Source organism: Ursus arctos, unplaced genomic scaffold, assembly GCF_023065955.2.
Source record: "Ursus arctos isolate Adak ecotype North America unplaced genomic scaffold, UrsArc2.0 scaffold_28, whole genome shotgun sequence".
NCBI classification, from domain to species: Eukaryota; Metazoa; Chordata; class Mammalia; order Carnivora; family Ursidae; genus Ursus; species Ursus arctos.
Genome location: NW_026622963.1, coordinates 10,278,808 through 10,294,494, shown reverse-complemented (window position 1 = coordinate 10,294,494; position 15,687 = coordinate 10,278,808). Strand labels below are relative to the sequence as shown.

Below are 15,687 nucleotides of genomic sequence, written 5' to 3'. Positions count from 1 at the left end.
AAGTGGTGTGCCTGCCAGGAATCAGGCGCACAGTAGGTGGGCAAGGACATGTAGGAAGATGGTAGAGAGGGAGGAAGATGGTAGAGAGGGAGGAAGGAAGGAAAGGAAAAAGAGAAAAGAAGAAGAAACAGAGCCAAATCCAAAAGGTTCTAGCAATGAGGTGGATGAAGACACCATGGCAGAGGGCCCGGGGGTTCAGTGACTTCACCCATGTTGCCACCCCATCTGCGCCCCTGACTCAGGTACCCTCAAGTGAAGCAGACTGGCCGCACTTTGGTTCTCTGGGAACACACGCACCACAGCCTCTACCCTCCAGGCTGTGGGACCGAGGGGGCTGGTGGGCTAGAAGCTTGCTGCATTCCTACCTGTTTCCCAGCGCCGGTGCCTTCCGGGCTGGTTCCTGGCACTCCAGCCACACCCGAGCGTTTCCCCTTTCCAAATATTCCTCCAGGCCTCCTCACATGCTGTTCACCTGCTCCCAGTGCACTTCAGCCTTGTTTTACCTTCCTCTCTGCCTTCGAGGCCCACTTCCAGCAGCATCTCTTCTGGGAGCCAAGGACACCTCCTTGTCCCCAGGCCTCCCCCGAGCTTCCACAGCACGCTGCCCCAGGTTCTGTCACTGTGGTGGCCACATGTTGGCGTCGCCTCCCTCCTGGCCTGTGCCCTTCACAGGTCAGGGAGCTCCTCAGGCCTGTTTGGCAGCAGCAGGAGCAATGGCGGCGACCGCTCCGCACCCTGGCCTGGTGCAGAGCCAGGTTCCAGCTGTCGGGAGGCACAGGAGGGGTGCCGCAGCTGGGCTCAGGGAAGGCTCACGAAGGCTAGGGTTGACACTGGCAGGTCTGACCAGTCCTAGTGGACTGGCCCTTGGTTTAGATGGGAGTGGGAAACCAGGAAGCCACCCCAGCAGCCCTGAGAACGAACCTCTGCAGGAAGAGCCCAGCAGAGGCAGGGTCTCTGGAGGGTGTGCCCAGCATCTCCCCATACCAGCTAAGGTGTGAGGAGCTGTCCCTCCGTGGGATGGATTCACCAGCATGGGGACAGGGTGACAGCACTGCCCTAGGTACACCTTGGTGGGCATGCCCTCGGTGCTGGGAGAGGGGCATGTGCCAGGGTGTGGGGACCAGCATTTCTCACTGGGGCAGTGCGCTACAGACCCGACCACCACCAGGACCCACAAGGCTCTTGGCAGGGAGGGGCTTTCCCTGAGCAGGGAAGTGGCTGCCCAGTGGGTGTGCGACCAGGACCCGTGTAGCCAGAGCTAGCCAGCACAATGGAGCCAGAGAGCCTCGGCGCCTTCTGGCCTGGGAGGAGGGAGAACTGCTAAGGATTAGGTGATGGCCTATTAAACCTATGACCAACCCCCCAAACACACAGCCAGGCCTCAGGTCCAAAAACAACCCAAATGCTTTAATGTTTAATGGCCTGCCTCCAGGGCCCACAGCCTTACAAACCTTAGCTAGGTCAAGGGCCCAGCTTGCCAGCCTCTGGCTCAGTTTAGCACTCTGCAAGGAGGTAACTCAGAGCAGGCATGACTGATGGGGCTCTGGCTTGGGGAGTGCCAGGGTCCCCAGTCCGTATCTTCGGAGACCTCCCAGGATTACGCTGTCATTCAGCCTGTCTCGTCTAGTCCCTGAGTCCCTGCAGCTGCTCGGTTTCTAGCAAACATACAGCCTTCTCGGGAAGATGCACCGGGCGGAGGCAGCAGCTCAGGGAAGTCACTGGCGTCAATTCAGGACAGGCCTGGGGCCTCCCAGAGGTGACAGCAGCGGGCCCAGCACAAGGATACCAGCCCCAGGCTGTATCCCGGCACCCCCTGTACTGAAGGAGGGAAGGGGCAGGCTCCCCCAGGGAGCTCCAGGCTAGGGGATGGGGCCCAACCGCAGGCACTGGGGCATAGCCCCAGCCTTTCCTGGGAAATGCCTCTAGAAAATGTAGTCATACACACTGTACACCGTACCACCCTAATAACCAAGTCCTATGACACACGAAGACTTTCTAGAAGGTTCTGCTTGCCTTAGCCTCTTATTCCAGGCCCTGGGGAGGGAGCAGAGAGCAAACCGTAATGGGTGTGTGTCAGGCATCACCCCCACAACAACCCTGTGAGGTAGGCTGCGTTGTCCTATCTTACAAACGGGGAACTGAGGGCTCAAGGGAGGAAGTGACTTGCCTGGTTACACAGCAGGGAACACAGGAGCTAGGATTCAAGCTCAAGTCTGTTGAGCTCCAAAGCCCACGTGTTTTCTCTAAGGAAGAAACAATAAGTAGTCCTTTCTAGTAATAAAGGCCCTCAATTTAAAGTTCAGGGACTCTCAGCCCAGCAGGGGGTGAGGGGGGCAGCAAGAGCAGGAGAAGCTCCAAGGTCATGTCCACTCCTGGCCCTGGGCAGCTGACCTTACAAAAAGTAGGGGTGCAGAGAGTGACCCCCGCACAGCAGCTGTCCGAACAGCCACCAACGCTACAGGTGATGGCTCTGGCCACCCAGCACCTGTGGGTGGGGCACAGGCCGGTCCAGCCCTGAGGCCTTGTGGCCCCAAGTGGGCAGCGCTAGGCCATTGAGCCAGGCAGTTTCCAGCAGGCTGCGGAAGCGGGCCCTCAGTGTGGGGCCAGGGGGGCTGGTGCTGGCCACAGGGGTAGGTGAGGTACCGTGGGACCCTTCCCCAGCGGCTGCCTCCGCTTTCTCCTGGCCAGGGGCTGGTGGCTTCCTCCCTGGCTTCCTGGCCTTGGGGGCAGGTGACTTCCAAGCCAGGGCTAGGCTCTCCGGCTCATCTCTGGCCATGGTGGGTTCTGAGGAGGGCACAGATCCAGCCTCAGTGTCAAAGTCACCTGGAAAACGAACACATAGTCAGGCCGCAGACCCCAATACCCTCAGGTCCCATCTCCTGGCCTCCATAGCCACCTAGACCAGTGGTTCCGCTCTGCCTCAGGCCAGGATGGCCCCAGCAGGGTCACGGCCATCATGACCTTTCCCCATGTGTGCCGGAGGCCAGACCATCAAGCCAAAGGGTGTGCTTTTCCCCAGGTGACACCAGAGCTCTATCAGATGACAGTACCACTCAGGCGAAGTGTCTCATGCAAGAACAAAAGGAAAGGGACCAACAGGCCAGGAACCATTGGCCTGTACAGGCAGGGAAACTGAGGCATGGAGAGAGAAGGTCCTGCTACACCTAAATGTAGCTTCCTTCTGCCAGACCACGCCCAGAGCCCAGGAGTGGAGGAAGCAGCAGAGGGGACAGGAGGGGGCTTCTGACCAAGAGCACACCTACTGGCAAGGGACGCTGTCAGGGAGAACACGAAGGATACCCACAGAAGGGTGGGCCCCCCAGCCCAGGATCAGGGGAGGACTCACAGCTCAGGGAGGGAGTGGGGACTGGAGCGCCAAATCCAGCCAGCAGCAGAAGCTGGGTCCCTATCGGTTCTGCACTAGGCCCCAGACTCTTCCAGGCTCAGTCAGGGCAGGAGGGGACTGTGGAGCGCCCAGGCCCCAGCACCCAGCAGGCAGCCTGGGAAATATGGCCCTGTCCTCTCTAGGCCCAAGAGCCCAACTGCCCAGGGAGAAGACGGGGCTGGAGCCTCTGAGCCACGCATGATCCCCCCCAACTGCTCAACAACACTCCCACTTGCGTTTTCCTTGCACCCAGGAGGGCAAACGCCCCAACTTCTTAAGTGCTCAGGGGTCAGCAATGGTTGTCACCCGGACCCCAAGCTCCGCATCTGTGCCTCACTGCCTCGGGCGCCTTCCCCACCCTGACGTGGAGCCAGGACGATGTAAGGGCCCAGGGAAAGGCTGCCAGGATGGTGAGGGGACGAAAAACCGCTTCCGTGGGGACAGCCCGGACAGAGGTTTGGTGGCAGGATGGCAGAGTAGCGAGGAAAGGCTACAGAGCGGGTCACAGGCCTCAGGCCTCAATGTGCCGGTGTCCTGATGCAGGCAAGGCCACGATGGGCACCATCACCAAAGCCCCGGCTGAAGAAGTGGGTGTACACGCCACGCGACACCGCAGCAGCCGCCCAGAGCAGGCCAAGCGGCCCGAACCCACGCACGTGATGCTCCAGGACACAGACAGCAAGCGGGAGGACAATACGCACGAGACGTCATTTAGTAGGGGAAAGGCCAACCACAAAACATCGCTCCGACTTCTGGGTGTGCTTCCGTGAATATAAATACTGGGAGGACTGAAACACTGCACATTCAAAAGGCAACCGTGTTTGGGGGGAGAAGGGGATCCCTACCTGCTTTCGGGAATCGGGAGCAATTTACTGAGGTGGAGAAGGCGTGGGGGCAGGGAGCAGAGGGCTTAGGGGAAAGCTAAGGAGTGTGGGTCTGGGAGGAGTTAAGGGTCGGAGAGACACCAGGTGCGAAAGGCCAGCATGCATTCGATAATTTGAGGCTCAAGCTCAGAAGGGAAGCTGGGTGGGACACAGACACAGGGGGGAAAAGACCTCAGATAGAGAACAGGGCCTCGTCAGAGCCCCAGAACTCAAAGGAGAAGTCTGCACTGAGGCCGGAGAAGGCACAGCAGAGGAAGAGGGAAGCTGGGAAGCTGGGGAAGGTCAAGAGCAGTTTCCATAGGGACAGAGCAGCGGGCCTGGTCAGAGGCTTCCAGAAGAGGCTGGGAAGGCCCTCAGTGGTGCCGGGGTGAGGAGGGATGGGGCGGGGGGGAGGTCCATAGAGCCTCCCCGGGATGGCCAGCCCCCTCCCCACACGAGTTCTTGGGCCTCCCTGCCCTTTCCGAGGCCCAGGCCCCCCTCAGGCCCTGGCTGTGACCATGCACACAGCCCACACACCTGTCACTCGTTCACACAGCTCCGGTGGCTACTGGGGCTGCCCCATGCTCACCCAGCTGGCGGCGGACACAGTCTCGCCACTGCAGGCCCAGCAGGTCGGGGTAGATGTCGGGCAGCTGGCGCAGCGCCAGCAGCTTGAGCATGCGCGAGGTGCAGCCGTGCAGGGCCCGCTCGCGCAGTGCCCGCTCCTCCGACAGTGTGGTGGGCCGCAGCTCCACGCGGTGCTCCTGCAGCACGTGGTCCACGGAGGCGGGAGGCAGCCGTGGGAAGAGCCGCTCCTTCACCAGGTGGATGGGCACGAAGATGGCCCCGGCGCGCACCACGTGGGGGAAGGGGCACTGCTGTGTGCACACGAAGCTCTGCAGCTGCGATAGCAGTTTGCCCAGCAGCCCCTGCACGGCCTGGCAGTCCTGCCACGCCGCCCGGCCCCAAGGCCCAGCCGTTTCGAGCCACTCACGCAGCTTCTCGGGCGGGGAGTGGGCCACTGAGCCCGAGATGGCATCGCACAGGGACGCGTGCAGTCCTGTGAAGTGTTGCTCTGGAGAGTCCGCCGTCACGGGGGTAGAAGCTTGAGTCGGAGCCTGGGCCGGGGCAGGCGACGGCGACGGGGCCGGGGCCGGGGTGGGGGAGGCCATGGCTACAGCTGGAGGACTGGGCAGCGCCAGGTTGAAGCAGGCCACTGGCAAGGGCTGCGTGAGAATCTGGAGACCGAGGGGCACGGAGGTGGGGGTGGGTACAGGCTGGGCGGACGCAGGGGCCGGGGTGGGCGCCGAAGGGGCCGCGGCTGCAGGCAAGGGTGCCGGCCGGAGGATCTTGAATTTTCGGAACATGAAGGCCACGGAACTGTGGAAGTTGGTCCTCGGGGTGGCCTCGGTGGTTGCCGGCACCCCGGGCAACCCCGGTGCCTCCGTGACTAGCTTTTCCAGGTCTGGTAGATCCGAGACTGTGTTCCCCACACCCGGCACATCCAGGGCTGCCGTGGGCTTGGCACACACTGCAGGACTGGGAACCCTGACGGGAGCCTCTGCCACGGGCTTCTTCACACTTAAGTCCAGTGCCACCTCCTCTCTAAGCGAGCAGCGTGCCTTCGAAGGGGCGTCCCGGGCAGGCAGGGGCCCCCCGCAGTCTTTGGCAGGGCTCTCACTGGGGGCTGGGGCCGGGTCAGGCTCCGCCGTGTCCTCAGGCGCCTGCACATCCAGATAGTCACGGTAGGGGGCCAGGCTGAAGACATTGTCGATGATGGGCATGGGTGGAGAGCTGGGCGGCAGCGCGCCCTCGTTCTGTGGAAGAGACTGGCGCTCCTGGGCGCAGGGTGGGAGCGTGGGAGGGGTGCGCGGAACCGGGCTATCTCCAATGACAATGGGTGCTCCGGGGTGCTCATTGAGCTGGGGCTGGGGCTGGAGCTGCTCTTTCCTGCAGCTGGGCAGCCACATCTTCTCCTCTACTTCCCGGACTGGCTTCTCTGCAGGCCTCATGGGCTCTGGGCAGGGCTGGCTGGCAGGCAGGGGCTGGCACGCTCGCTGGAAGGCACTGGACTGCGGCACAGCCTGTACACCGTTTTGGGAAGGTGGCGTCCCTCCAAGCCCCGGGGATGCTCCATAGAGGGAGAGGTCATCCCGGGCATAAGGAAAGCCCAGTGTCTGGGGGGCAAAGTCCAGCGGGCACCGGGAAGCAAGAGGGGGCTCGAGCTTGAGGCCTGGTGAGGGTGCTGGGAGTGGGGCAGACGGGTAGGAAAAAGTGTCCAGGCCCACTGGGGGCATATAGGGTGCCTGGACGGCCTGCTGCCTCAGGTAGGGGCTGCTCAGCCCACCAGCCGGGTACCCAGAGCCCTTGTGGGTTCCCAGAGGCTGCAGCGGGAGCACTGAGCTGTAGCTGCCCTGCTTCTCCGGGTGGCGACAGGCTGGTGGGCAAGGCAGGGCCTGTGGAGGGTGAGGGAGTGGGTAGTGGGCAGGCGCTGTATCCTGGCAGGCTGGCCCCAGGGGTTGGGCCAGCTGGGTCCACGGACTGGGGGGTCCCTCGGACAACGCCTGCTTGGGGTCCCCAGGGTAAGGACCTGCATACTTGGCGGCCAGGAAGCCTGTGCTGTGCGTGGCCCGATACTTCTCCAGAAATGCCTGGCACGGGGAGAAGCTTACTGAGTTTTTGCCAGATCCCCCGGCTGGCACCCCACGCAAGAAGGTGCCATCCAGGGACTGGCCCTTGCCAGGAGTTGGGGTCAGAGAACAGGATGGGTCAGCCGGCGGTAAGAGGGGTCCAGTCACCATCGTCCAGTCAACATCCAGTGGCCTCTTCGCTGCCCCATCCCCCAGGCAAGTCGAGAGCCCGTAACACAGAGGGCTGCGGTAGACAGGTTTGGGTGCCGCCAATGGTGGGCCTGGGTAGGAATGAGACTGGGGACTGAAGGGCAGGAGGTCAACAGGGCCAGGGTCCTGCACCTTCTCAGAGCTTTCCGCTGGTGGGCGGTAGAGCAGGCAGCTGGTCAACAGGTTGTCTGTCCGAAGATGGGGTCCTGCCACGCTGGTAGGGTACAACGGTGGATATGGCGTCCAAGACGCCAACCGCTCAGACCCTGCTTTGGGAGCACTCCCCATAGGGCAGGAGAAGTAGGCACCCTTGTAGCTGCAGGGGTCCTGGTTACCAGCAGAGGGGGGCAGGCTGTGCCCAGGTCCGGAGTCTGCCTCTAGGCGGGGCAGCTTGCCATACATCACAGGCCCCAGGGTCCCCAGTGGCCGCTTCTCTGCCATCACTGTGAAGGCTTCAAGCCCTCAGGGGCCCCAGCTACTCAACTGCTGACCTGGGAGAGACAGCAAGAAAGGCAGGGGCTGTCAGAATAGGCTACAGGCAAGCAATTGAGGGCTGCTGTTCACTGGCTCATCGCCACACCTAAGAACTTGACAGTAGATTCTTGATAAAGACTATGAATGAATGAATGAATGAATGAATGAATGCATGCATGAGCCATACAACACAGAGGTTTCCAACTTATTCCCCCCTCCACCCCCATTCCAGGAGCCCCTTCTGTTCAGCTTCTCTCCACACATGACTCTCAAGAACCCTTTCCTGGGTTTTCGGACTTTGCAGGGCACAGTCTGAGGATCCGTTCACTTGGCTACCCCTGTTCCCCAGATACACAAGAGGAGACCCATTCATCCCAAAGTCACTGGTAAAGGAGACGGGACAAGAGGCAGGCTTCCCACCTCCCACTACAGCTCTTATTCCAGAGGCCATAGGGATCTCAAGATGCCTGCTGCAGCCAAGATGTGGAACTGGACAGTCTATGAATTCAGGTTTCCCGAGACACTCTTTAGGTCTCACTCTCTGACTTGCCAATCTTATCAAAAGTGGCAGAGCCAAGCCTGGAACCCAGGTCCCTAGGCCCAGGGCAACACAGATAGTGGGCCTGGTTCCATAGGGTAGGGCTATCCACCCAGAAGTGGTGGGCGGCATAGCTTCGTAGGGGCCAGCCCCCAGCAGGAGAGCCAATGCTGTCCAGTAGATGGTGCTGTGGCACCAGTAGGAAGGTCCCAAAGTGTCCAGGAAGAGAGCCTGTGTGCATCCCAGGCCCTCAGCGGCAGCGGGCTATTCCAAGGCACACGAGGACAGCACGGCCCCAGGGACAAGCAGGTGGGGAAGTGGGAGGATGTGAATGTCCAGGGAGGGAGTCCCCAGGGGCCACAGAGCGCTAGCTGGCTACTACCCCCACTGCGCTGACAGAAACACTGAATGCCACAGCAAGACTAAGTCCCTGAAGCAAGGGAAAGCAAGGATTGGGACCCAGGCCCAGAGAAGTCAAGCATGGGTTTCCTCAAGGCAGCAGGTACCCAGTGACCCATGAAGGGTCATATGAGGCCAATCTTCTCGGGCCACATCACCCTGCCTCTACCTCCTCTAGCACCCTGTTCCCTGAAACCCTCAGGTGGCTTAGAAAGGATGAATCAGTTCCCTCTTGCTATGATTAGCCACGGGTCAGGTGCAAGCCATGACCAGCCCCCTCTCCCAGCCCTCTCCTCCCTTCTGGCTTGTGGCCAATGACAACCACAGGCTCAGAAGGAGACCAATACATCTTGGGGACAAGAAAAGCCAAGGGTAGTATGAAGGCCAATGCCCACACCCATCCCAGCCTAACTGCACCGTGGAAGCCAGGCGGGACTCTGAAAAAGTTGGCTCATCTCCTGGCCAGAATCCAACACCTCAGGCCAGCCTAGAGAAGGGATGTTCCCTAGAAGACCGGAAGGGGCATCGGGGGCATTGATAGCAATGCTCTCTGACAGAGATCTGCATCCCAGATGGAAAGCTCCATCCTGTCGCACAGCAACCTTGCAAGAAGGAGTTGCATGATTTTCGAGGTGCTAAGCCTGCCCCCCACCACCATGGGGAGCTCTGGATTAATTAAGTGCTGGCTCTGGTCTCCCCTCCCCCACATGCCCCTTGGAGCCTGCTCCACACCCACCCTAGGCCCCAGGAGTCTTTCTCTCCTGGGCTCTGCCCATTGCGAGCCCTTTGCCCTGGAGACTTCCTGAGACAGCCTCCCCCCTCCACCCTGGGACCCAGCCAATAGGGGTGAAGCCACTCGGGGCCCTCAGGAGTCTTTGGGGAGAGACAGGACTCAAGGGAGTCAGTACAGGGCTATGAAGGGTACAGGGCTGACCTTACCTCCTGCCAGGAGAAAGAGCCCAGTGTACAGTCCCTTGCGGGAGGCCCCTCCCCACTCAAGACAGTAGCCAAAATGTAGGTGCCTCCTTCCCTGACACACACACAGACGGAGGCGGCAAGCAACTGCTTGGAGAAGGGCGGGACCCCAGGGAGCAGGGTCACATCACCCTGTGGGTCACCAAGCTGCTTGCTGGCTGAGGCTGGAGCTGGGCTGGGAGGACCAAACTCAGCGAGGGCCCAGGGCAGGGTTCAGGAAAAGAGCCCACCGCCACTGTGCCATCCCGGCCCTAAGCCTCAGGGGAAGCAAACAGCTCTTCCATCTCCTAGCGGCTCTCCGGAAGGCCGATGGACGTTGGGAATTGGGAAAGACCAGGAAGAAGAAAGCGATCCTGCCGGGCTGGGGCCGGCATCTGGCCTCCCATAGAAGCTAAATCAGGGCCCCTCCCGGGGTCCTCACACCTCCCCCAGCTGAGGTTCTGGGCAGTACAGAGCCTGGCGCAGCCTAGGCTCCACTGGAGGGGGAAGGGTCGCAGGATCGGCCTCCACCACCTTTCCTCTACCTGCCCCGCCCATAACCGTGGTGCCTGGGGCCCTCAGCCAACCTGGCTTTGGGGCTGCCGCCGCGCCTGACCCCGCGGGCTTCCGGGTGTCCACATGCTCTGCCCGTTGGCTCTGGGGCGCACGTGCACCCCAGCAGGCTGATACATAGGCCGCAGCCACGCATGCAAACCCGTGCCTGTAAGTACGGGTTTGTGTGCATGGCCCACATCTGCACGCGCGCCCCTCCAGAACTGCGTTCTCCCCTTGCTCGGGCCCCGCACACGTGTGCACACAGGAAGGCCCGCGCACCCAGCCCCGAGGGCCGACACCCAAAGACTGGAAGGCGGACGGGAGCAGGGGGCGGCCTGGCCGCAGTGTCCGGGCAGCCACCGCCTCGGGGCGATCCCGCCAGCCTGGGCTGCGGCCAGAGGGTGAGTCAAGCCGTAGCAAGGAAACCGCAGGGCCGTCCCGTCCCAGCAGGGCGCGTCCAGGGCCCCGCGGCGCCTCAGCGCTCGCCGCCCCCCCCAGGCCCAGCCCCCCGCCGCCCCCTCATCTCCGCCCCGGCAGTCCACGTGAGCGGGGCCCCGCGAGAGGCCGGAGGGCTCAAGCGCGAGCTCCTCCTCGCCGAATCCGGCGCCAGAGACTCGCCAGCGCTGCGGGGCGCTCCCAGGCCCCGGGAGCCTCGAAGTCCCGGGAAAGTCGGAGCAGCCGCGCGCCCCCTGCCCCGCAGCCCGCCCGCCCGGGGCCAGCCGCAGCCCGGAGCGGCAGCACCTCGGCCCAGGCCCGGCGCGCTCCATGCCCCGGCCGGCCGGTAGGGGCGCCCTGGGGCAGCGCCACCCGCCCCTTCTCCACGCGCCGCCCGCAAACTCGGCCCAACTTTCCGCGCCCGAGCGGGCGAGCTCCTACCTGCAGGGCGCCAGGCTTCCCGCGGCTGCTGCCGGGGGCCGCGGCCGCATCCTCCAGCCCCGCGGAGGCCGCGGGTCCTTGTCGGGCCGGGCCCTGCGCGGGAAGTCGCGGTGAGCACCGAGCCCGGAGCCACCCTCCTCGCGGCCGTTCGCGCCGCCGCTGGGCGCCGTCTGCGGTCCCGGGCGGGGCGGGCTGGGGGCGGAGCGGGGGCGGGGCGGCCCGCGCGGTGGAGGCTGTGTCGGGCCGCGCCTCTGGGAGCCCGCGATCCCCTGGGCCCGGGGGTGCGGAGGGCCTGCGGCGGCCAGCTTTACTAGGACACGGCCGCCCGTGCTGTGCATGGTCTTGTATCCACCGCGCTCCCCGAGCCGCTGCTCAGCGCGCCCAGCACACGCCTTCATTCAGTCACTCCGTTAGATCATTCATTCGTTGCCACTTTTTAGCTACGTGGCCTCGTGCATGCCTCTTGACCTTGTTGGGCTTCAGCTTCCTTATTTTAGTAAGAGTGGAATTACAGTGGTGGTGGTCTAAAGACTTAGAAGAGGCTGTATTGAGATGTCTGGCACACAGTAGATGTCCGGCTCCCTTGGCCAGTACTAGCTGCATTAGGGAGCTGGAGAAGGTCTCCTGAGTCCGTCCCCACATCTCGGTGCAGCCACTGAGGGCAAATTCCAGACGAATGTATTTCAATCCCTGTTAGGGCACCACATGTATCTGAGGAAGGAGTGATTTCTCCATCACTATAGCGGGCCAGGAATGAGGGTGCTGGCCATTGCTAAGTGGCTTCAGTGGGTACCTCAACCTTTTTGGCAAACCTCCCTCACTAAGACAGGCCTGAACTTGTGAAGTCTGGGAGGTGGGATGGGGTGGAGCGTTCCTAGCCGGGAATGGTATGTTGCAGAGAGAGGGGCTGGAGGGGTGGACAGGCTGTCTCCATTTGCCCCGACTCCCGGGGCCATCTAATTTTGGATGTGAAGCCCCTCGACGCTGCTACATTCTCTAAAGAAACCTGGTCTCTCACAGTTCCTGGGCAGCCCAAGGACTAGGGACAGGTGTGTGCAGTGAAGGAGCTGGGAGGCAGGTGGACATGCTAAAGGTTAGAGCAAGTTCATGGGACAAAACCACCCAGGCCACCTGCTCAGATCCCAAAGGTCAGGGCTGCTTGAGTCACAGGGCAGAGCAGGCCTGAGGCCATAGGTTCCGAGAGTCAGGAAGCAGTTGGAGCTGAGGAGGAGGGGCCGGACACTGCAGGTAAGAAAAGGAAGAGGAAGTGGAGGTCCCCTGGGGGGAGGGGAGAGAGTATCAGTTGAGAGCTGAAGGGTCCTGAGGGTCTGGAGAGATCTGAGGAACAGAGACTCAGAGAGGTGTGGGGCTTTCTCAAGGTTGCACAGCAGGCTGGGATGAAAACTCAGATCTCCTGGCTCTCTCCACACCTTCGCATCGGGAGAGCACACCTGTGCGTGACAACTGGGGGTCATGGCCAAGACTCAGATCACAAGCTCTTCGTCCCTACTCTTGCTCCTCACCACTCTGCTCTCCCCACCACCACCCCCGTCGGTTCTTCAGCACACTTGTTCTCCCACCTTTGCCCTGCTGGGGGGGGGGGGGGTGAGGGCACTATTCTCAATTCTTAGGGCCTGGGACTCTCAGCTTGTGTGCTCACATCACGTGATGTTCTCTCCAGTCTCTCTGAGCCTGAGTGGGACCCACGCAGGCCAGGACGAGCCTGGGGAGACCCTAGGGGCCAGTTAAGATTCTGCGGCCCCACTCTGAGTCTTGCCTTAATTCAGGAACACTTCACAAAGACAGCAGCCCCCTTAAGCAGCGTCTTGCCCATTCCTTCTCCGCATCACCTAAATACCTTGCACTATAAGGAAAAGGGAACTTGGAAGCCACTGTGTAACTTTCTGAGCCTCCATTGCCTCATCGGCAGAGTGGAAACCATGCGACCTGCCTCGCAGACTGAGGGGAGTGTTGTGCAAAACTGTGCGGGGAATGGCTTGTAAATGATAAAAAGCTCTGTCGGGTGTCAGCTGTGAGCTCCTGAAGGCCCTGACCTTGCCCCTTTCTTCTCTACCCTGAGGGTCATGTATGTGTGGAGCCTGTGAGGAAAGTGGCTCTCAGGTGTCTGTCAGATGAAGGAAGGTAATCGATACAAGATGACTGCCTTGGCAGCCCCCGAGGGCTTATTAGGCTGTGCTCTTGGAGAGGAGAAATGGTATCGTGGCTGCAAGGGACAGTGGTAACAAAGGCAGAGAAGGGAGCAGTCTGTCCTTCTGTGGGCTTCCTGGGCGGGGTTAACAAAGAAAAGTAGCATAGAAAAGGCTAGAAGGGAGGTTTCACACCCCCCCCCACCTCCCACCCTGCCACACCAAGTCTGCAGTCCTCCACCCCACCCCAGACACTGATGAGTCCCCCTGACTCCCTGGAAAGGTGAGGGGTAAAAGGTCAGCTCCCTGAACCTCAGCTGGACCTACAGTTATTAATAATGTCGTTCCCTCTAATGAGGCCACACTCGCTATTTACCAATCTCTTTCCTTCCTCCCAGGAGCTTCTTCCCCCAGAGGAGGGAGATGCGGCGCTGGCAGCCACGGTATAGGCAGAGAAACAGAGAAGCGTGGCACCTTTCCTTGAGACACACAGCAATGCTCTCTCCAATCCTTCCAGACCCAACTATACACATTGTGTCCTCCAGGGAGGCCCTCGGACCACTGTTGAGACACTCTGCCCTTTCTGCTTCCTCCTCCCTTCTCTACTCCCATTCAGCAGAGGAATAGCTCAGTGTGGGTGGGTGGGCCAGGCAAGGAGCTCCTACTTGGAGTGTGGCCCTGAGCTGGTCACTTAATAGACAGCTCACTTAGGGGCGCCTGGGTAGCGCAGTCGTTAAAGCGTCTGCCTTCGGCTCAGGGCGTGATCCTGGCGTTCCGGGATCGAGTCCCACATCAGGCTCCTCCGCTAGGAGCCTGCTTCTTCCTCTCCCACTCCCCCTGCTGTGTTCCCTCTCTCGCTGGCTGTCTCTCTGTCGAATAAATAAATAAAATCTTAAAAAAAAAAATAGACAGCTCACTTAATTCTTACAACAATCATATGAGGCCAGGGTTTGAAAAACAGGCAAACTGAGGTTTGACTTACTGAGCTGTGTGACCTTGAAGTAGACCTTTAACCTCTCAGTTTGCTCATCAGTCAAATGGGCATAAGGAGAGCCTATCACAGGTCTCATGCAGATCCAGTGGGTTCACAGCTTGCTTTATAGTAAGGCCTTAACTGGTGGTAGCTCTAGAGGACGAGGGGGGAAGTGGCTTGCCCACAGAACCAAGAAATGGGGATGCTGGGACTCCCCCAAAGAACCGTGTGACCCCAAACTGTTCGGAGAGAAGGCTCAGGTACAGCTGATGGTCAGGAACTCTCTACCACACAAGCACGCGAAGCCTGAGGGCTGGGCTGAACCGGAGGCCCTCAGCTGGGTCTCACCGTATCTTTAGAGAGCCTGGGTTGGATAGGACCCGGGCTGAGGGGCAGGGTCATGGGATCTCATCAGAGTGAGGTCAGCCACCTCCCAAAGCTGTGCCGGCAAACCAGAGCTGCCTTCTGCGGGGAGGGCCGGGGAGGCGGTAACCTGCTGTTCTGCCAGGTGAGCAGGGAGTGGGAAGCCCCCAGACTCTGGAGGAGCCCGCTCTATCTCCAGAGGAAATCAGAGTCTCTCAGAGGGGGATCCCCAAGACCAAGAAAGGGAGATGGGCTTTCACTGGGCTCCTCTGGAGGCAGGTGCCTGCCAGCCTACTGGCTAGAAAGAAAAAGCCCACACACAATAATTTGGGGACCTTAGTGCAGGGGAGTGGGGAACACTCTAACAGCCAGGGTGGATTAACAATCCTTCCCATCGTTCCTTCTCATGCTGTTTCCCAGTGCAGTGAAAGAGACAGGTGTGAAGCAGACCATGGCATTTCGGGGTGACGTGTGCTTGTGTAGGGATGGGCTGCCCAAGAGAGGCCTGAGGAATCGGGTACTGAGCCTTGAGTCAGGGTAGGTAGGGTCCCCCATTCTGGCTATGCCAGAGCCCAGCCACTGGCTTGGTCTGGCTCAGTACTGGAAGTAGTGGGAAACATTAGCTTCCTCCCTCCAGAGAGGTCTTTTGAATGCCCATATCTGACCCTGTAACCCCCCAGCTGGGAGCCTCCCATGGCTCCTCAGTACCCTCAGGATCCAGTTTCCCACTCAGGCTTCTGTCTTCCTCCTGACTGGCCTTCTCCAGCCACCGGCCACTACAGCCCCCCGAGCCAGTTTGAGGTCGTCGCTGGGGCACTGCCTCTATGCTTTGGAATATGCTCTCCTTGGCTGAGAGCACTGGCCTCTGCTGCTGCCCCCTGCACTCCCCGCTCTCAGCCTCTCACGATCCGTGACACCAAACCTCGGACCAGCAGCGGCCTGCTGCCAGCGCCCATTTCAACACGGAAACAGAGGCCCAGAGCAACCTGGGGCAGGCGGGCCTTGAACCCAGGTCTCCCGAAGGCCTGTCCAGTCTGCACACCAGCTGGCTTCTTGTTTTAACACTGCATCTCCCTCTCCCTCTGCTTCTCCATCCCCGGACCCAGGATGGAAAAACACCTGGCTGAGGTCCACCTGAGCTTCCAGCTGCCTGCAGCCCCCTCCTTGGAGGCCCCTAGCCTGGGGTTGGGGGTGTGAGGAGAGGAGGAGGGGGAGCTCAGTGAGAAGAGGAGAGGCTGATGCATTTCCCCCTCGTTGTTGCAGGAGACTGCTCCCCCTAGCCTGAGCCTGGACTTCTGCCAGCCTCCCTAATCACCTCCT

General features: G+C 60.9%; 1 protein-coding gene across 2 annotated transcripts; it reads right to left on the bottom strand.

Moving 5' to 3' along the window:
- Positions 1 to 1,387: 1,387 nt before the first annotated feature.
- On the bottom strand, positions 1,388 to 11,047 carry CUNH15orf39 (chromosome unknown C15orf39 homolog). 2 transcript variants are annotated; one of them, XM_026478549.4, is made up of 3 exons: positions 10,885 to 11,047; positions 4,838 to 7,579; positions 1,388 to 2,823 (listed from the first exon to the last, which is right to left on the bottom strand). In XM_026478549.4, exons 2-3 carry the CDS (start codon positions 7,527 to 7,529, stop codon positions 2,456 to 2,458), a joined length of 3,060 nt encoding a protein of 1,019 aa, XP_026334334.1. In that variant the 5' UTR covers positions 7,530 to 7,579; positions 10,885 to 11,047; the 3' UTR covers positions 1,388 to 2,455. The 2 variants fall into 2 exon arrangements, with proteins under 2 accessions (XP_026334334.1, XP_057159744.1); XM_057303761.1 differs by lacking the exon at positions 10,885 to 11,047 and having other exon boundaries at positions 4,838 to 10,467.
- Between the last annotated feature and the right edge of the window lie 4,640 nt (positions 11,048 to 15,687).

What these genes read in the sequence shown, in the direction of transcription:
- CUNH15orf39 (XM_026478549.4), bottom strand. Translation starts at nt 7,529, where the DNA reads ATGGCAGAGAAGCGGCCACTGGGGACCCTGGGGCCTGTGATGTATGGC. An exon ending in CTGTGTCCGCCGCCAGCTGG is followed by an intron (nt 2,824 to 4,837) that starts GTGAGCATGGGG and finishes TTCGTTTTCCAG; the next exon opens with GTGACTTTGACACTGAGGCT.